Source organism: Prinia subflava, chromosome 1 (assembly GCF_021018805.1).
Source record: "Prinia subflava isolate CZ2003 ecotype Zambia chromosome 1, Cam_Psub_1.2, whole genome shotgun sequence".
Lineage (NCBI taxonomy): Eukaryota > Metazoa > Chordata > Aves > Passeriformes > Cisticolidae > Prinia > Prinia subflava.
The window spans coordinates 78,019,188-78,043,507 of record NC_086247.1 but is presented as its reverse complement, the minus strand read 5'-3'; the positions used below and the strand labels follow the sequence as shown (position 1 = coordinate 78,043,507).

Below are 24,320 nucleotides of genomic sequence, written 5' to 3'. Positions count from 1 at the left end.
TGTAACCTGTCTGAAAACTTTCATTTGCATAACTATTATTCAGCTTATTTCTGAACAAGGGCTGAGTAAGTCAGTCTTTTTCATTGATTAGCTGAGAAGCATTTTAGCTACCTTATTAAGAAATAATCACAACAATTATTTCTGCTCTGATTGTGTGCTGCTGCCCAGCCAGGCTGCCAACTATTGCTGCAGATGCTAACTAGTTAAATATTTAATTATAATTAGTGATGCTTGAATACCATAATGATGGCTAAAACAGGTAACAGAGAACTACAGCCTTTTTTATTGAGCTAGGAAGAGCCTTCAGAAGGCATAGTCTTTCATGGCTTTGGACATGGGGTATGTATTCTAGAGAATTAGCTGATTCTGTGCTAATGACAAACTTGAATCTTGAAACCCTGTTTCTCCATTTTCTTTCCTGTGGGGACAGTAGATTTATTTCTGCACCTTCCATTATTACACAAATAAATTCTGTAGAAACCTCATGATATTTACTCAAACAAAAGTAGAAGGATATCCCCCTTCTTCAGCATTATCAAAACCTAATTAGGGGTCTCAAGTATGTGACCTTGGTGCCAGTCCAGGTTTTGAACTGCTCAACAGAGATTCTATTTCACACATGTCAGGCGAGAGTTGTGTCTGATGGGCTCCTGTCTGGTCTCTCTTCCTTTGGTCCTCACCTGAAATTCTGTCTCTGGGTCTGAATGAAGCTGGCAGGTAAATAGGTGGAAATACATCTGGTGGTTTAGCAGATGCTGAGAAAGAGGAGAGAGGTGAATCAACAGAAAATTCTCAGTCACAGGAGTTTTATGCATTTTGCTTTGTCTGAAAAAACAAAGGAGTACTAAAGCCAATAGTGATTGATATAATCTAAAAAGTACAACTTTATTCCATTTCTAAGTTGCTGGCTTTGGGTTTAAATGCTCTCTAATGCCACAAACCATATAAAAATGTATATGTGTTTCAAAAGGGGTAAAACCAAAGAATTGGTTTTGTTCTTTTTGAAATGGAAAATAAGACTCTTCCTGGGGATAAAACCCTCCCAGCAATTTCAAAAGCTCTAACATCAGAGAAAGTTTTAGCTAAAGTGAGGTAAAGTCATAAAAGTACTTCAGTTGGAATTTTCATAAGCAATAAGATTTTTACTGTCTTTTATATCATCGATGGCTTTTAACATCTTCTAACACTCAGCAAAGCAAATACTTGGTTTTATGGTGAATTAATTATTCTCTTTATATATCTGAATGATCATAAAATGATGAGAAATAATTTTACAATTTCTATCAGAGAAATATAGAAGGCTGAGTAAATTTGTGAAGAGTATTAGAGATATAAAGAAGTTAATTTACAGATATATATTTTTAAAGCTCTCTGTGCAAACTAAGCTCTCTATGCTTACATCTGAAAATTTTCCAGGTAACAGCTCTGTCACTGAATAAGATTTGTTCATTAAAAACCAAAAAGTTTGTTCATTATGTTTATGATAAAATGCAACTCCAACCATTAAAATTTAGATCTTTATTTGAAAAAAAATCTATAAATATTTTAGATGTCATAGGTGAGCTCCTCTTTTTGTCCATTACATTAAAATGTTGTCTTTCAAATAGCTTTTATTTAGTGTATTTAATATGTGTTGAGTATCTGCATGTGTGTTACTATTTGCTTGTAATTCTTTAGAGTACAGAGTGTAACTTGCTTCTTGAAAGCATTTAAAGGGTTTCACCCTTATTTGAAGTCTATAATGTTTCTGAATAATCAAGATACTTTCTTTAGAAACACAGTATATTGACCTATGTTTTGGGCTTCCATGTTAAGAAATGTACTAACTAATAATTATAAAAAGAAACAAATTAATTTATAAGTAAGAAATTGAAAATCTAATTGAAAAATGACCAATAATCTTCTCTAAAAGCCTTTGGGACTTTCAAAGTCTCCTTTCCTAGTGGAAATTGAAGAGGCTTTGAAAAATAAGAGGGTTCATCTGAGCTCACTTACTGCCTAAGGGTAAACAACAAAAGTTATCCTCATGAAGAGATTTGGTCATAGTGTTTGCGGGTGGGGTTTTGAAATTCCAGGAAAACAGGAAGTACCTGCTGCTAATACATAGACCAAAGAAGATTTACTCTCAGTGGTGGAAGACCAGGCTGGGAGTACTTCAGCTGCATAGACAAATCCATGGGGTCTGAGGCATCAACCTCACTTAAGTCATCAGGAAAGTAATAAAGCCCTGGAAGTCTGGAAATGATTTCCAAATACATGAAGGACAAGAGGATGGCTGAGAGAAGTCAGTATCGATTTACAAAGGAGAAATCATGCTTAACCAGCCTGGTAGCCTTCCATAATGAGGCAACTGGCATGGTGGATGAGGGGAGTATAGTGAATATAATTTACCCTGACTTTAAAACAGCTTTTTACATCAGCTGCAAAACAAACCCATAGAGAAACTGGGGAAGTTAAGTGGATAGTGAGGTGGATCAAAAACTTGCAGAATGGCCAGGCCATTGAAACAGGTCACCCAGAGGGTTTGTGTAGTCTACATCTGTAGAAAAAAACCCTGGTTTACAGGTTTCTTGTACCTGTTTTCTACAGCTGCTTCTTGTAGCTGACCCTGACTGAGCTGGATGTTTGGACCAGATGAACTCCAGAATTCCCATCCAACCTCAACCATTCTGTGTTTCGGTGATTCTGCAATTAGAGGAGCTACACAGTGGGTCACACTTGACCACAGATCAGAGGTTTCATGGAGGGAAACACATGTTTATCTCCCCCAAACTGTTAGCCTTCCTTCCAGCTTAGTCTTCAGCCCAGTACTCCATTTATAACAGGACAAAATGTGTGTCTCTGGGCTGTGTCCTCTAGAAAGGTTAATTCACTAATCTTAGGGAAATATTTGATTTAGGTTGCTCCAGCTTAATTGTGTCAATCTTTCTACCTTGAGACCTGAAGGTATCTTTTTCATACAACAGGACAGTGCCCTTAGCAATTACAATATGTCTGATTGATTGGGTGCAATCTATAATACTGCAGGTATGACATTATCCTCTTGCCATAATGCTGTTCTTTCTGAGTTCAGCCGAGGTGCAATTTCATCAGGACTATTTCAGCACTTCATTTCACTGAGCTTAACCTTAAAAAGACATTATTGATTTCCTATCTAAACCGCAGTTTTGCAGACTGAAATAACTAGACAAATTTATGTTTATTATAAAAAAAAAATAAATATGCAATATATGCAATAAACAATCTGCTCATTACACGTCTTGAGGTAAGTTACATAAATCATAAACCACCTAGCCACTGTACTGTTGCATTTTTACTGTAGCATGGAAGGAGCTCAGACAAAAATAAAGAGAAAACCTTGCTTAAGTTGCAAACAAAAAAATACCCTGAACAGTGCCTTTTCTAAAGAATGAGGATGTTGACTGTAATAGTTTATGAAAATATGTTTTTTAATTAATACTCATTTAATTATTGAAATCATTCAACACAGGGTGTTAAGGGTGAAACATAGTAAAAGGTACGGGTTTGAAAGCAACACCAGCGAGATTCCAAGTCAGAAATACAATTTAATAGAGAGAGAAGAAACAAGCAACAAAAATGGTTAAAATAAAATGAAATTAAATAAATGCAATGGTGCAAAGGACCACTGACAGAGTCAGAATGCAAACCTGACACCCTGTTGGTCAGGGTGTTGGAAGCAGCCCAAAGTAAGTCCTCATGGAGTGACAGTTGTGGCTCCATTGAAGTAGAGAAAATCCTCAAGAAAAGGGTCCAGTCATCCTCTGGGAATCCAGTGGAAACAGGCTCCCTTGGTGTTTGGGATTGCTGGGTTTGTGCTGGTGGAAAGGCTTTGGCTCCTCCCACTGGGTGGAGCATCTCACGCTGGAATGAGGTGATGTTATCAGTCATGTGAGAGGCCTTCAATGGCCCATTCACAGGTGATGTCCCTCGGAGGAGGGTCCCTGGGTGGAGGAAGAGATAAGGAGGCACTGCCTTATCTGGTGTTATCAGGTGTCCCATTAACAGAAGGCATCCACCCTCCTTCCCCCCTAAAGTTACAAGAGAGAAAGAACAATATCTTCCAACCAGTTTCAACAGATGGAAATAGAATACACATTCTTAGTTACATTCTATTTTAAGTTCAGTCCTAACTGAAAATGGCTTATGACCCTTTATGGACATTTTAATTAAAAAAAATAAAAATTATATATTAAATTATAACAGATACTTTTGTGAATGAAATTATGAAAATATATTCATACCAGTTAATAAAGATTCACATGTGTACCAAACGTGGGGAAAAAAAAGGATCAGTGAGAAGCAGCCTCTAATAATTTATGTTGCTGAGTATGAGTGTTACACAGATGACAAGACCTCTTTCTTTTCTAACACATTATTTTCTTGTCCTTTTAATTTGAAATTTAGAAAGGTAGGAAATAATCTAAAAGGAAAATTATTTTCGCCAATAAGATTTGCATATATTTCTCTAGACAAGACAGATAGAGCTGCAGTAGTGAGTGTCACTGAAATGAGCCCTTTATTTCCTCCTGAACCACCTCCTCTATTGTCTGTGCTTGGCTGTAATTGCTGAAATTCACAGCAGGCATCTGTTATAAGATTACTCAATTCATTACTCTTGAATTTGGGAAATGAGCAATCGCACACAAGAGAAATGAGGATTTATAAAGATGAAAGTGAGGCACAAATATTATTTAATCTTTTTTTAGAAACTGTACACAAAATGTCTCCTGGCTGCTTTTAGCTTCTCTGAGTTTAATCACTGACTTAGTTTGGGAGCACTTCCACATTGACTGGCGAGTAGAGGGTTTTACTTGAGTGAAAGGTTTCTTGACAAGAGACATACACACAGCTTTGTTATTTGGTGAGTCTTCTTGAAACACATCCAGTTCTGAAAAACAAAATACGAATGAGGATTACTTTGGCTGAAGTTATTTGTAGATGGCTGTATTCTCAAGTAGTATAGCTGTTGCCAGTCTAACTAGAGCCTGCCTCAGTTGCTCTAATGACCTTACATTCCTATGCTGGGCAGAACAAAAAAACTTTTGAAGAATCAAAATAGAAGCCCGAGCATTACTATTTCTGATATTTTAAAATCCATGAAGGTTTTGTTTTGTTTGTTTTTTATTAATTGATGATCAGAAAAGAGTCATAATCCTATCAGCAAATGTAGTTAAGGTGAAAGCAAGTGAAAATGAGCTGTGAAAAGAGATAAATTACCAAGCATAAAAGTTATTTTTCATTGAGCATTGGAGAAAGCCCGGGATAAAGTTGGTGACTCCAGAATACTGAGAGGTCTGAGCTGATATTCTCACAATGAGAAAACTGGTGGGTTATCTCTCACTCTTGTCTCTGGGACTACCTATTAAAATTCACAAGATTAATGGCTAGAAACCTGTTGAGCACAACTGCTGTCTGTCATGTTTTCCTGAGGATGGTATCATCCTCTGAAGTTATATAATTCAGGTGCTGTTAGAACAAATCTATTAACCTTCAGAAGATTGAAAGTCTAAAAGTTGGACTATGGATTTCCATAATATACTATAGAAAGGAATATTGGGGATTAAATACCTTTTAATATTATGTCAATGGAGACAGGGACATTTAAATCTACTTTATAGAAGTTGCAATAATTGGCAAGAGGAGAACCATATTTTAAATTTTAAACATCTAAAGTTATGCACCAAATGGATATTAAGCAATAATTGCACCATTATATATAAAATATACAAACAAATTTCTGCTGGAACTCACTTCAAAATTTCTATTTTTGAGTTAGTCTTATAATTAGTATATTTTTGAGTCATTCTAACAGCAGAAGTACTCAAATTTTTCCTGTTGCATAAAAAATTATAAATATATTTGAGTCGCAGCCTCAGATTTGTCAATTCTTACTTTGCATGTGTTGCTTGTGTTTTGATTTATTTGCCATTCTCTCCTTTCCCCCATCTCATATATTTATTCAAAAAGCGTAGAAGGACAGTAGAATGAGGGATTGTTTCTTGATTGTCCATGCTTTAGCATTGACGTTGACAGATTCCTAGCAAAAATGAAAATGTTTGTAATTTATTAAAAATAAAGATTCTAGATCATTGACAAAGTAGGTATAGATCCAACATAGGACTTTTCTGAGTCAAACATGACACAAGACAGAATAAAAATTAAATTGATGACACTACATCATCTGACCATATTTGCAAGGAAAACTTTGTTCTATTTGGAAACAGTCTGTTTCTTTCTTTTAACTGATGATTAAACTGTAGAGCTGCATTATGTTTTTATAGAATAGCACTGGCCTGGATTTGAATCTCAGCAAAATAAACTTTAATTATTAACATGGAGTGAATTTTCATTCTACTTGAGTTAATTTTCAAAGTTCAATGAACCACAGAGAGTTGTGCCTTTACTGATGTATTTACATTTTATAACACAAGTTAACACAAGTTTCAGTCTGGTTTTTTTTTTCTTTTTTTTTTCACAATGATTTCCCTCATATTCTTAGGCATTTTTTGTGAATTAGAAGTGATAATATTCCAGGTAGAAGATGATGGCTCAGTCATAAATGATCTGTAAAGACTGCTAATGGTGACAAAGCTGACACAATATGTATACATAGTTGCATACAGAACCTGTTAATTATTTTGCACTCAGAATGTTTTTACATTGCTCTTCATTAGTTTTTCTGTAAGCCTCAGCATTGCAGAGCTACACTGTTTTTGGAAGAATGTAGCATTTGATTTTCTTATGTTACCAAACTCCCTAAAGTCATCACATTTTTATATGCTAGAAAGCCAATTATTAAAGCATATCTGTGAAGCTATAATAATTTTATTATTGTAAGGCTTAGAAATGCCAGACATAATTAGACCCTTCTCCAATGTTAGGCTTTTCATAAACATGTTTACTGAGTATTGATAGAGCATATCACACTTTTTTGTGCTGTAATGTATCTTTGTGGCAACCTTCCTATGAATGTGCTTACAAGGAAAATCACATTCATAGATGGGGGACATCATTCTCATCTCGATTTAAATTAAAACTCAGTAGAGTAGTCCAGATTCATAGAGGGCATTACTCTGTAGGCACACAAACATCAGAATTGATCTCTTAACTAGTATACAAAATACATCTCTGCAGAGAACAACTGAGTAGGAAGTGGCTTTGGCAGTCAAATCCAAAAATCATAGCCTTAACCAAACTGATATTATTCTTGCCAAGTCAAATTATTAGTAACTTTATAACAAGAAGAATATTTGATATGAAATCATAGGACTGGGGGGCTTTTGAAATAGAATTTAACAAAAGCAAGCTAAAGTCACTTTATTGCGGGGAAAATGCTTCCATCTCTTTGTTGTTTAGTAATCTACAGAGTACAGTTCTTGTCTGTATGATGACATATATCTTCCAGAAATACTAAGTTTCAGCTTCCCTATGTGTATTTTCTACATATATTTTTCACATTCAATCACAATGCTTTCATCACCAATTTACAGAATATTTGGGTGCAGCTTAGGTGATTTGGTTTCTGTTGCCCTTTTTAATCAGCAATTTCATTTAAACAGCCTCTGAAGTAATGGGACTGAGATTGAGATTTTCAACTTTGTGAGGATTCAATCTAAACAGGCAGAGAGCCAGCCTAGGGACAGATTTAATTCTTCCCACAGTTGCTGGTATGGGGCAGTATTTTTTTGATTTGTGCTGGAAAGAGCACTGATAACAAAGGGATATTTTATGGATCTCTGATCCACGCTTACACAGAATCAAGGCCTTTTCTGCTTCTCACATCAACCCACCAGCATGCATGTGGGGATGGATATACAAGAATCTGGAGGGGGACACAGCCAGGAGAACTGATCCCAAGTGACCAAAGAGGTGTTCCATAACATATGGAGTCATGCATAGCAATAAATTAGGGGGAAGGTTGGGAGCTACTGCTTGGGGACTGGCTGGGCATAAATTCACTGGTGGTGCCCAACCATTTTAATTTGTATTTCTTGGGGTTTATTTCTCTCAGTTATTTTACTTTCCATACCAATATTATTATTCATAATATTTTTAATATTTTAATGATGTTTCAGTTATTAAACTGTTCTTATCTGAACCACAAGTTTTCCCACTTTTATTCGTCCGGTTCTCTTGCCTCCATCCTCCTGGCTGAGGGAGTGAACGAGCAGTAATATGGTGCTTGGTTGCTGACAGAGCTTAAACTAGGACAGTTTATGCAGCTTATTGAATCTCACACAAAGGGAGATAAAGGAATAACTGGTTTAGATCACGTTAAGACTCCAGCAGGTAGAAACACTGGGTTTTTTTGTTTTTTCCCCATGACAGTTACCTGGCATGGATTCCAGATGTTATTCTTGCCAAGTGATTTTAATAGCTGCAGGAGTGGAACCTGCTTAATCTGTTAAAAGTTTTCTGACAAGCGAGATGGACAGATTGAGAGTTGAACTCTTTGTTAGTTTGAGGCTTGTAATCTGTTTATTTGTAATCTACCTCCTAACCCCTCTTTTGATATTACCAAGTAGTTCCCACCCTAACTCAAAAGAACAGGTGGAAAAAAGGAAGAATTACTTTTACTTACAAAGTGTCTAGATAGGTTGTGAAGCTCAAGAAAGTCAAACACACAAAGAAATATGGTCATTTGGAGTCTAATCCAATGATTTTGTTTTATTAAATATAGCTTTGAGGATAGTTACAAATCCCCTAACTAATTTGTCTTAAACTCAGAGAAAGATTTACCATATCCTTTTACCTGTTCTTTAACCAGATGATATATGATCTCAAATACTTTATCAGTTAATTTTAATAGATATCAAAAGCCTTAACTTATTTTTCTTGGTTTTTTTTTTTTTTTTTTTTTTTTAATTATTATTTTCTTATTGCAAGATATTGCAGAGAAACAAGATTACATGGTCAGCTATTACAGCATATCCATAGTTATACATGCTATCTGGCTTTCCTGCTGGCATGATCAACCATCTTACAGTACTGCCAAGCTTTTTCAAACCTCTTTAAGGGTAGGAAGATGGTGGCTCTACATTAGCTCTTATTTCACACGAGCTAAAGCATTTTCTGTGCTGACAGATTTATGGATAAGGTGGCTGCAGAAATGTTCCCACCATCAGTGCATAATGGATACTTTGTCAGTAAGCAATTTGCCTCCATTCATGGAGATTCAATTACCAGCCTTGCTGGACTGATGACATTTTTGAGTGCATCGTGGAGCTTTAGTGTTTCCTGCTTGTCTGTGTGTGACAGTAGTGCATCTGTGGTCTGATCCAAGTAAATACATCATACAGGTCTGCACTGGTTTTGGCTGGGGTAGAATTCATTTTCTTCATAATAGCCAGTATGGGGCTGTGTTCTGAATTTTCCTAAAAACAATGTAGAAAACATGGGGGCATTTTAGCTATTTCTGAGCAGAGCTTAAGTAGTCAAGGCCTTTTCTGCACCTCACCCCACCTCACCAGTGAGTACGCTGCGGGTTCACAAAGACTTGGGAGGGGAGACAGCCAGGACAGCTGATCCAAGCTGACTAAAGGAATATTCCAGACCATACAGTGTCATGGTCAGCATATAGAGCTGGGGGGCAGGGGAAAAGAAGAAGTTGGAATGTTTAGAGTGAAGGCATTTGTCTTCCCAAGTCACCACTATGTATTATAAAGTTCTGCATTCCTGAGGATGACTGAAAATCTGTTTGCCAATGGGAAAGGAGGAAATCAACTTCTTGTTTTCCTTTCCTTGCATTTGCAACTTTTGCTTTATGTATTAAACTGTCTTTAGTTCAACCCATGAGTTTCCTCACTTTTATTTTTTTGATTCTCTCCCTCATCCCACTGGCTATGAGTGAGCATCTGGGTGGGGCTGAGTTGCTGCCTGGGATTAAGCCATGACAAGATCAAAGATCATTTAGAGTTTCTTTTCAAATACTTCTCTACATGAGGCCTTATGTGCATGCTAGTGATTGCAGAGGATCAATGGCTGTTCTTTCTACAAGGGATAGCCTTTGCCGAGCTTGGTGAGATTATCTGTGTCTGCAGTACCATGACTCCTATGGATTAAGAATTGTTGCTGCAGCAATGGCATGCATCAGTTTTGTATTCCAAAAGCATTTCTTTGCTCAGGCTCTTTAGATTAATGGAAGTATATTCCAGGCCAGAATCAAAATTCTTGCAGGAGCACCACTGATGTTGTACATTTTTATTCCCAATAAATAATTTTGGTAGTGATATTTTATTCATCATTGGCATTTCATGAGTTTCTAAGCCTTCAGGTTGCAGGACACAGTAAATATGATCAAGATTTCTTAATAATCATGTTCTAACAGAGTATCCATGATTGCTGCTGGGTCATTTATTTCCCTTTATCAAACTGGAAAAATTAATAAATGTAATTTCAGGTTATAAAATTATTTGGGGCTACATTCATACAGGGTATCCCTTTGTAGCTGTCTTTATAGGTTAATTAGATCATGCATAATGGTACTTAAATCCATACAAGATAGTTTGAAGAAATTAGTAGCAACAGCTAATATTGAAAAAACACCAAGATCCAAGAAAAATCTGACTATCTGTACTTCTGTAATATATAGGAAAGAGATGCAATGAAGGTTTTTGTCTGTTCACACTGGATCAGTATTTCTTTATGAGCATCACTGGAAATAATACCCTAAAAATTTAGGAAATATAGTACCTTCCTTATGGTTAATTGTTCTGATTGGATTTCTAAATCCTTGTCTCCTAGCTGTCTTAGTAGTTTTCTGATCAGAGGTACCTAAGGGAGCAATGAGTATTTGACAGTATAAAAGCACTAAGACAGGTTTTGAAATCCATAGCTTAAAAAGAAAATGCAAAACAATAAGCATAGACTGAAAGAAATATGTATCTATTAGCCTTTGAATTCCTGTACAAGTTCCAATGGTATAAAATATATTTTATCAGACCAAGCCTCCTCCAAAGCCAGCAGTGAAATTATGAAGAAGAGGCTACTGGGGGAGAACCTTTTGCTTTGTTTCCTATGGCATGAATGCTATGGAACAGAAATTTGGAGTGATTCTTTCAAGTGCCAAAGTATGAGAGTCTCAATTATTTGCCTTGCTGAGTTTTGAATTAAAAAAAAAAAAAAAAAAAAAAAAAAAAAAAAAAAAAAAAAAAAAAAAAAAAAAAAAAGAGGCAAGAAATTCTTCATGTTGCAGTCTTTTGCAGCTGATGAGGGCATGTTTGCTACAATCCTGTACTGCAACATCTATTAGTCTCCCATTTTTCTCTGACCCTCCAATTCATCATCTTTTTGAAGCTGTAGGAAATGAAGCAAACCCTGGCACTGCTCTTTCCCGACTCTGCAGTAGGCATTCTGGGAGGCTGTCTGAGACACCAATGGAGAGGGGGTTAAAGTGCTCTGTGTCTTGCACTTGGTTACTAACCTTCCAGCCAAGGGGGAATTGCTCTCCTTTCATTGAAGTCTTTCAATCTCTTTGCATTACTTTTGGTGCTGTGTAACATTTTAAAAGCTCCCTGACTGACAGACATGGCCAGAGGCAGAGCTCTGCTGGGAGAACTGCAATGTACAGAGTCTTCTCCGCAAAGAGAAGTGGTGCGGCAATTAAATTGACTACAACATGATTTTGACATTTCTGAAGCAGTGCAGACTATCCCACCCCCTTTTAAATATTTGTTTCCACTTCCCATCTGTGTCTGGGCAGTTCAAAAAGATATGTTGATTTGACTGGACTTTTTTTTTCTTTTTTGCTGTTTCATGATTTCTATGAGTTTGCCATAAAAACAAGGCAACCATAGATCAGGAGAGGCAAGAAAAGTTTGGAAATCTAGGAACTGAATTATGGATTAACAGAGTCTGAATGTGAAGTTATATACCACTGAATGTATTAAAAGAGAAGCAGAATACCACATGTGAATTGTTCAGCAAAAAATAAATTCATACCAAATATATTGAATGCAGATCTCTGTTGTGGTTGTGTCCTGTCTTAAAGTTTCTTTGCTGGAATAAAATCCATAGACTGCAAATGATTGTACAAGTAAGAAGTTTTTACCCATTGCACAAAAGAATATTTTGCTGTAGATGAAAAACGTTGAAATCTTTAGAACATAACTTAGAAAATCTTTTATTTAAAGGATTCTGAGCAGATGGGAGTTCTTTCCTCGTCTTTTATCCTTTCTGAAGGTAGAATTAAAACACTCAGTAGATATGTTTCACCAGGCTTTTTACTTTCTTTTTTTAAGACCTAAAACATAGCCTTTCAAATCAGAACAGAAAATCTCACCCTAAATTTAGCATAGGAAGTGCAGTTATTCTTCTAGGGTATTTTTTTTCTTTTTTAAGACTTGTTAAGTTTTCCAGGTTCCTGATTATAAATCCTTTCTATTTAAATACTTCAGCATGTACCTAGGAAATAAGAATTTCTATGTTATTTATTGTTATGGATAGTAATAATATAATTCATAAGGAAAATATAACCTTTGGCAGTATTTGAAAAGGAAATATATATATGGCTAAGTACTTTATTATTCTTCTTTTCGAGGTCCGTATCATATCATTGATTTTTAAGCAGAACTCTATTGATTTCTTAGAAACCTGTGTTTAAAAATCAATGACACAATATGACCCTAATAAAGTGGTGAATTCCATAGTGCTGTAAATTGTATTGTTGTTTTTAAAATGTAAAATGCATCTATCTTAAGGCCTACAGGCAGTTATTTTTTATACCTAGCAACCAGCACACTGTAGAGAAAACTTCGAAAGGCTTTTCTGGCAGACAAAACAAGCAAAGGATTCCTGCTCTAGACAGTAAGGTGAAAGAATGGATCCCCTGTTCTCCAGTCTTTTGTTTGTAAATCTGGAGTAGACATTACTGATATCACTGGTGGGAAGCAGTTTTGTTTGATAATTGATCCTAAGGCAAAGGCTACAGCCCTCTCAGACAGACACAAAGGGAATGCCAAGCAGAGCAAGAAGGAGGTTCCTGTGATTTCTATACAATGTTCTAGAGCAGCGCTACAATGAAAATAGCAATCTCTTTCAAACTATGATTTTTAATCTTTTTCTCTGTCTCTAGAAACTAACTAGGTGTGAGAATTTTGATGAACGCTTCAGTGTAATCCTATGTAATTTGATGTTGCATGTAAATCTCTTTTATAGGTCCCTATAGATGGAATTTATTGCGGCAAATACCTTGTCATCAGAAGGATTAATGCCTGCATTAGCATTTCTGCAATAAAATCAGAAGCTAAGTGGTGAAGGCCACAGACACCTCAAACCTGGATTCCTCTGTTCTGCATTAAGTGCTGGAGTTTTTATTACTTGCGGTAGGGAAGCCATTGCCAATGCTCACAAGGAACTGCATATCCCTGCTTCTCTGGGTCCTGTTTGATGGAGGTCTCCTAACACCACTGCATCCACAACCACAAGAGATTTTAGAAGCTCAGCCAAGAGAAAATGTTGCCCCAGTGCCAGGGAGGAGATCATCAGCCCAGCGAGTCAAACGAGGCTGGGTGTGGAATCAATTTTTTGTGCTGGAGGAGTACATGGGCTCTGAACCTCAGTATGTGGGAAAGGTAATTTTTTACTATTTCTTTAAAAGTCCAAATGATATAGCGAAGTAGTATAATATATTATAAATGTGTACCTGTTTCTGGTGGGACAAATATTCTTCAGCTGGCAGTAGTTCTCCCGGCTCATTTTTACCATGTAGCCTTTCTTGTAGTCACTATGTATTTTCTGTATTTTATGTTTGTATTATTTCCCCATTGTTGCTTTTGGAATTAAACAAAAACAACAGCAACAACAACAACAAACCAAACAAAATAAAAGAGCTCTGATATAAGTACGTTTCACAGCTAATTTCAACTGAGACTACTGCAATAGTGTATTTGATTTTTAGCAACAAACATTGTTCTGACATCAAGAGATAAGGTATAAACCTTAAATCTCAAACCCAGAATGCACAGTCATTCCTTTGATTGATATGGTTATTCCAAGTCAGTTTTCAGCTAATGAAGCCACATCTGGTTTGGGTCTGTTGTCTTGTGTCTCAGAACCATTTACATTTTTTTTTCTGATTGTTCAGATTGTTTTCAAGTATTTCTAATATGTTTTATTGCTTCATAATTCAAAGTCCTGTGCTATAGCTTTTGTACTGTCTATAGACATGCACAATCATACCTGTAGAGAAGTTTTGCAATTCCCTCTCATTATATGTCCACTGTTTCTGTAAGAATGCATAAGTAGTTGATAGAAAACTGTTCAAAGGGTGTGGGGTTAGTGAATTTAAATAATAGACTTTTCAGATAGGAAAGCTGAAAAAGACACCTGAAGAAAATCTTAGCAGAGTATATAATTGGATTCTGAGTATAATTTTCAGTTTAAGTAAAGGACCTTACTCAGTGAAAATAACAAGTCAGGAATTTGTTTCCTAGGTCCTCAAATGCCACTTCCCTATACAGCAAGGTTTCAAATTCACCTACTGTAAAAATGAGTCATCGTGCTTCAGTTTTTACTTTTATACCGCTTTAAAACCTTTTTTTTTTTTTTTTTTAGTGTACAAGCGGGAAATCTCTTTTATTTTTTCCTAAATATAAATGAATCAACAAAAATTTTTTTTTCCTCCTGCCCTTACAGAAAACTGTTCTGAGGATGTATAAATAAAACACTAGATTATTTACCAAAGCAGCCAAAATGAACTTGGATATTGCACGTGAAAACATTTGTGTTAAACTCTGAAATATATTGGTCAAAGCAATTTGCAAAGCAGTGTGTTTGTGTCAGAAAGTTAATACAATGGGCTTGTTATAAGCCTGAAGAAAGGGGACCACATAATGAAAAAAACCATATTTTTGATATCCAGTTGATACAAGTTACACTTTCTCCAGCACGTACCTTTGTTCTGGCACCTCACAGAAGATGCCAACAGGGACTCTCATCACATTCAGTGCTGTAGCACAGGCAATGTGATTACTGTGCCTTTAATGTCAAAAGACAGGGAAGTTAATGCTTTTCATTAGCCTTTATTCCTTTGTGTAAATTTTTCTTGGTAGTCATTTAGGGTCAGTTCTAAACTGCCAAAATAATGTTAATTTTGCACAAAAAATGGACTATTATCAATATACTGATGAATCAGCTTCTTCCTTTGTTCTGTTTTGCTCCGTTGACATTAAGTTTATAAGCAACTTTAGAACTAATGGGATATTTTCATTAAGAGTAACATCTATCACAGATTTACCTGGAATATTTTTACCTCTTAAGACTTTTTTGAACTGTTACAAATTGTGGGACACTTTTCGAGTATGAGGAAAGTTAAAAATAAGACCTTTTTATTTTTTTTTAAGTCAAAACACCTGCTTCCAGATTAGAGCAATTAATTCTAGGTAATAACTTTTTTTTAACAATGTTTATTTTGATGTTTATCACAACTTGTGATATCTATATTAACTATTTGGTTTAATATATCTGAAAAAAAAACCCAGAAAAAACTGCCAGTCTTTGTATGTCATCTTTGCTGAATCTTAGAAAAACAGAACACAAACAAATAAACAAAACCAAAATGGAAACATTTGTGTTTTCCCCTTATTTTCCACAAAGCTATCAATGAAGGTATGACACTGAAAGAGAGAAGTTCCTTAGAGAAATTGTGCTTTTAAATCCAGATAGCAAAAGCTAAGCTTCATATATATTCAAATTGTTGTAAATATATTAAAATATATATAAAATAATATATTAATATTAAAATATATTAAAATATACCTACTAGTTGCTAATTGATACCTTTAGATCTTATGCAATTTTTTAAAATCACATAAAATTTTTAAGATGTAAAATGCAATTGAGTTCTGGATTAGTTGCAGAACTGAATCTTCAGAAAGGATTCACCAAAATTAAACATTTATTCCAAAAACATATGTTTTCAATGTAATTATTTTTATATTGCTACTGTTCTATATTTTTAAGTGGTAATAAGTATATTATAAAGTGTAGGATATTTCATGTGACCTGAAATCACAAGGGTTTTATCTTCTTCTAGCCATGATATCAGGACACCTGTGCATAGGCGTTTATATTACTTATTATAGAACTACTGCGCTAATAATGTCAAAGTTATTTATAAATAGGAGTTTAATGTATCTATTAAATCAGCTGACAGTTTCACTAAACAGTTGAGGGTGTTTTGCTAATATTGCAAACCTTCTGTAAGAGAATACAGATTTACAGCAATAATGTCCTCTGTTATCAGCCAGTGAACATAATTCTTTTCACATCTGTTTTTAGATGAATATCTCAAGAAATGTCAGGTTGCAAATCAAAATATAGTTTACAAACTGATGGGGATTAGTCTAGCTTACAGGTGGTGATTTTGAAATCATGATTGAAGCTTACTCATTAAAAGCATTTAACCTGAATATTAAAGTTTGGGAATCTGCTTGTGTAATCCAGAAGAGGAATGAAAATCCATCAGGTTGATAAACAAAAGATAACCCTCTTTGCTCAACATTGTTTAAGCAGATCCAGTCTAAAAAGTAAAATTAGAGCATGGTATCACTGTGTGACCTGTGAAAACAGACATGGTGCCAGAAGTAAAATAAGGCTTGCTCGTTTACTTTGCAGTGCTTTACTTGTCCTGGTACTGTGAAGCTCCAGAAAGCCAAGCAAAAACAACTCTGGTGTGGAAGACAAAAAAGTTCTCTTTTTTTGTTGTTTTCTGTGCAAAATCCCTGGTCTCAGTGAATGGGGACAGAAATCATCAGAGGATCAGGTCCTCAAGCATGAACAAGTCCCAGCACAGTTCATACCCACAAACAAAGTAGCAGTTTTAATTGCCCTTATGCAAGGATAGCAGAAGGGGGTGCAGTCCCACCAGAACACTACAAATCTGTCTGTAACATTTCTTTATTGCTGTGTTTCAACAGTGACATGTAGAGGCAGCAGAATAAACTGAAAGTTGAAGAGAGCAACATGGTGAAGATAATTCTAAAAGAGGTTCTAGTTGTGCTGCATGTAGCACATTCCCTTGATATATGCCTTTGCATTCCTAGTGTGTAAATGCATCCCATCTTTCTTTGTTGTACACTCACACAATTGCTTCCAGTGAGAATTTTTTGGCAGTCTGTCCTCAAGTTTGCAGAGACAGGCATATAGTAGCTGGTACTGGATGCAGACTGGTTTCATAGGAAAAGATTGCAAAGTCCTCTTCAATGTAAGGGTCATTTCTCTTCTATTTCCCAGTGCAGGAAAAAAAAAAAATCCCAGAATCTCAGCTTCTCAGATATTTTTTTGCAGATGAATAACCTATGTTTTACAACAGTTTGTTCTTTAAAGTTCTGTCACATTAATGCATGCTCACATACAAACTATTACAGATTTTTTTGTTAAGAAAAGGATGCTGAAAAATTTAATACTCACAACTGCTCTATGGCATTACAGGGTAATGTAACAATAAGGTATTTTTCATCTGACTCACTCCTGAGAAAGCCACATCATCTTCAAAGGTTTGCCCATATATCAAGGCAGAAAGAATGCTGATATGGAGGAAGCAGAACTCTATATCTGTGAGCAGAATAGCTTTTTGAAACCTTATAATTTATCCTCTGTATCTGAAATATGAGCATAGAAGTCACTTATGCATTTTAAGTGAATAATTTTTAATATAATGGAATTAATGTTTACCACCTTCCATCAGGCTTAAATCTACATGTACTTCTGAATGCACACACTCTTTTCAGAGTTATTTTACCTCTTGTGTGAGTGTCTGGTTGACAGGGCAGTCTATAAAACAAATTTTGAACTGCATGTTTTGAATCTGTTCAGACAAACAATTTTGCAGTGCAGTGGCTATCATTTTGGCATTATTCATAAGGACTGAAAGATAAAATAAACTTAAGTTGAAAGATAAAATAAAATTTAAGGAAAAGACATATGTGCAGTGAATTTGAAAGCTACTGCCCTTAGAAGGAAAAAGAAATCTTAAATCTATTCATAAATGTACTTTGATTAAACTTAACTTTTTAAAATTGTATTTCTACTAGATCTCTAGTAAGATGATCACAATAATATTTAATTTGAAATTGTCAAAAGGGTTTTTGTAATTTATCCGATTCTATTCCAACAACTGAATAACAATATTAAAGATAGCTGTGTATTATTTCCATCAGACATTTGCACAGTGCCATCATCAAGGAAATGAAAATTGTTTCAGGGACTGCTGCTAGTAATGTATTAATTGACTCCCCTGATGCAGGACATCACAGCTACTCATTTCTGGATGATTTTAATATGAAAGATATGCTATGTATAAGAATGAGCTTGTTCAGTACCTTGAACATACACTAACCTCTGTCTGCTGACATCAAAGTGAAATCTTGTTGGGCCTTAGTGGTCTTTAGATAGTAATTTAAAGAGCAATCAGGCATGATCACATTAACCTGGCTTACTAAAGTGGCTTACAGAGTTTATGCCATGCACATATTCAAGCAAAAGCACTGTCACAATTTATAACAGACAAGGAAATTGATGAGGAGAAATAAAATGATAAAAAAGGTGTAAGAGGCTTCAGAACTGGTATCAAAATTCTGGATTTCTTTTCTTCCTCTGTTGAGCTGAGACCTTTGTCTCTCCCACTTATGTCTGTCTGGTGAAAAAACGTGATGACTTTAAAAGCTTTGCATTCTGTATATTGCATAGAGTATGTGAGACACAAAGTAATTTTGACAGTTGCACGTGAAAATGTGAGAAGGAAATGGAACCATGGAAACACAAAACCCCCATGAGCAAGTCAGATTTGCATTTAATGTTTACTCCTGAAATCTTTCCTTTTTACAAGGTGGACAAAGACATACAGCAGAGATGAACAACTTCCAGCAGAATGTTTTTTTTTGATCTAGTGGCTTCACTTTGTTTATTGATTTGTTTAGGTAGCTCATAGAAGGAAAATTAGGAGCGTAGTAGTAGCAAGACCTCTGGCCTGTGGTCCTTACATTGATGAAAATTGTATAAGGTATTTGGAGCTGAAAAAAAAAGGAGGACTGTGTTTTCACTGATTGCATGAGAGAGGAGAAAGAGTGAGCTCAGGACAAGGAGAGATCAAAATAAAAAAGGAAGGATCAGCCTCTTGAGCTGTCACCCACATTTTAGAGGATGTTAGAAGGTTAAGGTTATTGTTCTGAACAGCTAAGGAGGTCACAGGCTGGAAAATTTCAAACTCTAAAATTTAGCAGGCTGTATTATGCAAGAATTCAGTGATCACTGTAGAAGATTCAGAGCCTGTAGAAATGCTCCTTTTAGAATGAATAATTGGGTCTCACAAGACCTTTGAACACAGATGAGTGTATGCTGCTAATGGTGCTTGCATGTGTCTGAAATGTATGTTGCCAACACAGATGGAGAAACACAAATGAGCTTGTAGAAATTAAACTGCTAAAGAAAATTCTTCAACCTATTGTAGTTTTATTTGGAATGCTTCTGTATAAATGGCTTCATTTGGGCAAGAAGTTTATTTAAAATGGGGAAATATTGAAAAAATATTTTATTTTTAAAATTTTTAAAAAAATATTTAAAAAAATCAAAATTTATTTAAAAATTTTTAAAAATATTTAGAAATTCTTCTCAGGACTTAAGGAGAACAGATAAACCAAAGCATAGTTCCCTTTTTCAATCCAAGAAAAATCAAAAATTTTAAATTTGTTTAATCTAAATATGGAGTTTGGCTGATAATTTCTGATTCACCTGGTAGACATAATGTTATTGATAGTCAGATCAGACATGGGCATGTATTCTGTATGTCAGCAATGCAAGCTGAATTTATAATGAGTGAAACATTAAATCATCAATTAAAATTCAGCTCAGATCATGAGATCTTTCTGGAAGATCATCAGAGTACCAATTAACCAGCATTTGTCAGACAGAAAAATGTGGGAGAATCTTAAATAACTGTAGCCATTCCTGTATTTGATTAACAATGTGTAAACCAACGTAAAAAGAAGGTTCAGCAATGGAATAAAATTTATGGTTACTGCAACATGCAAGGTGTTGGAAAAAAAAAAGGATAGCATAATGCCTCATTTAAATATGCTACAAAAGTATAAATTTTCAGCTGGAAAACAAAAATTTACAAAAATATTAAAGAACTGCTAAGTGACAGAAGACTAGATTAAAGTTCAGGATTTCAAACCTATGAATGGATTACTATGGTCACAATGTGGACTTTGTTTCCTTTGCTCATTGTAGAGGGATGCTGATTAGGCATTAAAACAGTAATTGGAAAAAAAATTAAACTGCAAATTTCAGAAATATAAATAATTTATAATTCTACTTAAGCAGCTGTCAAAATATGCATATTTATAGAATTTGGATATTTATACAGTTTTCACTTAAAAGCAGCACTGTGGAGAGGGACCTGGGGATCCTGGTCCATGGCAAGTTGAATATGAGCCAGCAGTGCCCTGGCAGCCAGGAGGGCCAACCCTGTCCTGGGGGCATCAGGCACAGCATGGCCAGGCGGGCACGGGAGGGGATTGTCCTGCTCTGCTCTGAGCTGGGGCAGCCTCACCTCCAGTGCTGGGGCAGGTTTGGGTGCCACAGTATAAAACAGACATTAAACTATTAGAGAGTGTCCAAAGAAAGGCCACGAGGATGGTGAAATCTTTGAGGGGAAGCTGTATGAGGAGCAGCTGAGGTCACTTGGTCTGTTCAGCCTGGAGAAGAGGAGACTGAGGGGAGACCTCGTTGGAGTTAAAACGTCTTTGTGAGGGGAAGCAGAGGGGCAGACACTGATCTCATCTGTGGGGACCAGTAACACGACCCAAGGGAAGGGCCTGAAGTTGTGTCAGGGGTGGTTTAGGCTGGAGATTACAAAAAAATCTTTTCACCCAGAGGGTGTGTGGGCACTGGAACAGGCTGCCCAGGGAAGTGGTCAAAGCATCAGCCTGTCAGAGTTCAAGAAGCATTTGGACAATGCTCTCAGGCATGATGACTCTTGAAGCTGTTCTTTGCAGGCAAGGTCTCAAAGTTCCTTGTGGATCCCTTCCAACTCAGAATATGCTGTGATTCTGTGATTAAAATTATTTCAATAAAATGCAAATTTTTGAAAACATAGCATGAAAAATCACCACTGAAATTCAAAACCAAAGTATGAGCATGAAAGAGAATGTAACAAAATTAAAACTGAAATACATTTTTTCAAACAAAATTATAAATATCCTGAAAAAAAAACCCAAACGAACTGCCAAATCCAACCCCCTCCACACACACACAAACAGCCCAAAACCCCACAAAACAAACCCCAAACCCCATAGCTAGAATCAATCAATGATTAATAAATAATGCTTCATAAGAAAAAAGAAAGAATAACTTCTTATCAGCTCTCCAGCACCAACATATGGGAGAAGCTAACAAGTTAGAAGATTATCTCATCATCAGGCACTGAAGTTAATAGCCTTGTATGTAAGTGATCAACAGAAATGATTGGGATTGGCAGTCCTGTCAAGTGCTGCCATTACATAACATGGTTTGTGGTTTAGGGCCCTGAAAGTGTTTTACCAGCAGATCTCCTGAAGTACAAAACCTCCTGTTCTTCTGTAGGTGATACATCAAACCACAATTTCTGTTATATAAGACAGAAAGCCATGCACTTGGGGCAAGTATTGGTTTTACGGCAATGACCATTTCCCTCCCTCTCCCCATCTCTTACAGGCTCTACATGACCAGACTCTCCTCTCCCTTGACAGACACACATTCCCTAATCCTTTTTTCTGTCTCCCTGTATCTGATATCCACTCCGATGCGAAAGTTTCAATCACCTTACTTCTTGCATAGGATCTGTTATGTATCCTATTAAATTCTGAAGAATTAACTCAGTTAACAGCAGCTTTGAACTCCACTGCTTCTCTTCTAGTTTCAAATATACCTTGCATACCCAAAAAATTGCTTATATTTTCCACATGTGTTGGTGAAATTAATTGTCTTTCATAAATGAACCTTGGTTTTATTTTTATTACATAATAATTGTTTCATAAAACAGAGTAGATTAGATATTTTTCTGCCTGGGAAAAATGCTGAAAACTCAACATGAAAAGTCAAAAAAGATCTTAACAAAGAAAAGTGGAATGGGGCAGGATATAAACTAAATACATAATAATAACACATTAAAAAATAACCAAATATTTTTAGATGCCCCAGGTTTTAGATTTTTTAGATGGAAAATAATTTTGTGACTGGAACACTCTGGCGTAGTTTTCTCTGTGTTATCACTTGCTTATCATTTAGTCAATCCAAATGGAGATTATAAAATCCCAAATAATCCAATAATCTTGTAGAGGTATTTGCAGACTCTTAGAAACAAATGATGCTGTTTCTAAGGGTAGAATATGATCTAAAGCATAAGAACAGTCTGGTATAAAATTGGCTTTTTCCTTGCAGTATTTTTTTTTAACTCTGATAAGTTCCTTGGTGTAGTTCACTGCGTGGTACCAGATGCATGTGTTCTAAGGCTGCTGCATGGCAGTGATACATGTGTCTATAGGCAGGAGAGGGTGACTAAGGAGAAAGGTGATTTTATCCACTCTGCTGTGTTTCATGTCGCTCCCCCACCCAGTCCAGGGGCGGATCTCACAGAAGGTGAAAAAGGGAGAAGAAAAGCTGAAAGACCTACTAATAAGAGAACCAAATGACCACTAGCACTGATGTATACTAAAACTAAAACTAATGTCATTTTAATTTTATTTAAGTAACTAGCTTAAATTTATTTTTTCTCTGGAGTAAGTTTTGTTTCATGAATACATAAATATATAAATACGGTGGGTTTTGTCTAAATAGTTGTGCACAGTGGTTATTCTTGTATTTACAACAAGAGAAAAAAGTATATGTAAAGAACAAAGCAAACTTGGAAAAAACTCCTGTCTTCTAGCATCAGCTATAATTATAAAAAATATTACCTTGTGTGCATTGTATTTATTTTAGCTGTCAGTCTCTGAATATGTAAGTTAGAGTTCTTATTGATTCTGTTATCAATGATTGATACTGCAATGCCATTAAAACCTTACTACTGCTTGCTAAAAGAATAGATTTTCAGTAACAGATGGATTATTCACTCCTATTGTTGTGAAAATGCTTAACTGACCACTGGAAAAAAGCATTACTATGTTTGACCCTGGACACTATGATGTTGTACTCAGTATCAGTAAGGATTTAGGCTGGGGCCTGTGCTGTTTAATGTCATCATAAATTATCTTGGAAAGTGTGAGAATATCCAGGGGAGTGTTTGCTCTTCAAATTAAGCTACTAGAGTTCCTCAAGACAAAGGGTAAATGGAAAAAATGTGAAAAGGACCTCATGAAACAGGAATAAAATAAGACATGAAATCTGATGTAAAGCGGTACATGCTGTGGGAGGAGGGGAAGAATTCCAATCTCAGTAATAAATTGTTGTGCTCTGTGGAAATGATAATCTCTCTCAAATGAGGTCTTGTTTCATAATAGCTGTATGCACATTTGCTTAGTGTGTGGTGTGTGCCAAAACAAGCAAATGGGATGTTAGAAATTCTTAGCAGCAGCTGAAGGAAATAGATGCCATTAATATATCTTTGTGTCTAAATTTCTGGTGAGCCTGTATCTTCCACACAGGGAATGATTTCTCTCTAGTGTCAGAGAACATGTGTCCCAAAGAACTGGGAAAAGTACAGACAAGGACAAAAGGTTAATCAGGACCTTCGGACTGACTCCTCAGTGAGAAATAACTCAGTAAGATAGGTTTCTTTAGCCTAGAAAAGAAAAAAAGAGGACAAGTTATGATAGGTCTCAAAAATATCTAGAACACAGGGGTGAGAATAAAGGGGGAAGCTTCTGGCCTTCATCAATGCAAGATGTGTGGGGCACAAGTGAAGCCAACAGGTGGCACATTCAGAGCAAAGAAAAGGAAGTGATTCTTCACAGAATGAATCAATCCAAACTAGGCAGGTCCATGCCACAGGTTGCTGCAGAGATAACAGAATTTTTTCATGTTAATGATAAGAGAATGAAGAAATTAATAAAAAATCCATTTGCCAATGGCTAATAACTGTAGTCACCACCAATATCTGCAAGAACTACTGGACACTTGGAAATTATGTGGTGAACTGTCCTTTCTCTGACCTTCTGTTTGTCAGAGACAGAGTTCTGGGTTGGAGGCCACATGCACCCAGTGCAGAATACATTGCTTTGGAGACCAGTGGTAGTGATGGTTCTATGACAGACGTGCTCCTCTACCTAGAATAAACTAATGATATGTGTTTATATTAGTCATATTCCCGAAAGTGACTAATT

General features: G+C 35.9%; 1 protein-coding gene across 3 annotated transcripts in view; it reads left to right on the top strand.

Moving 5' to 3' along the window:
- CDH12 (cadherin 12) overlaps positions 1 to 24,320 on the top strand; it is a 535,924-nt gene that overhangs the window by 364,770 nt on the left and 146,834 nt on the right. For all 3 annotated transcript variants that reach the window (XM_063400437.1, XM_063400419.1, XM_063400429.1), the window contains one exon: positions 13,177 to 13,592. In XM_063400437.1, the coding sequence (XP_063256507.1) occupies positions 13,362 to 13,592 (231 nt within the window). In that variant the 5' untranslated portion in view covers positions 13,177 to 13,361. The remainder of the gene's footprint in view (positions 1 to 13,176; positions 13,593 to 24,320) is intronic.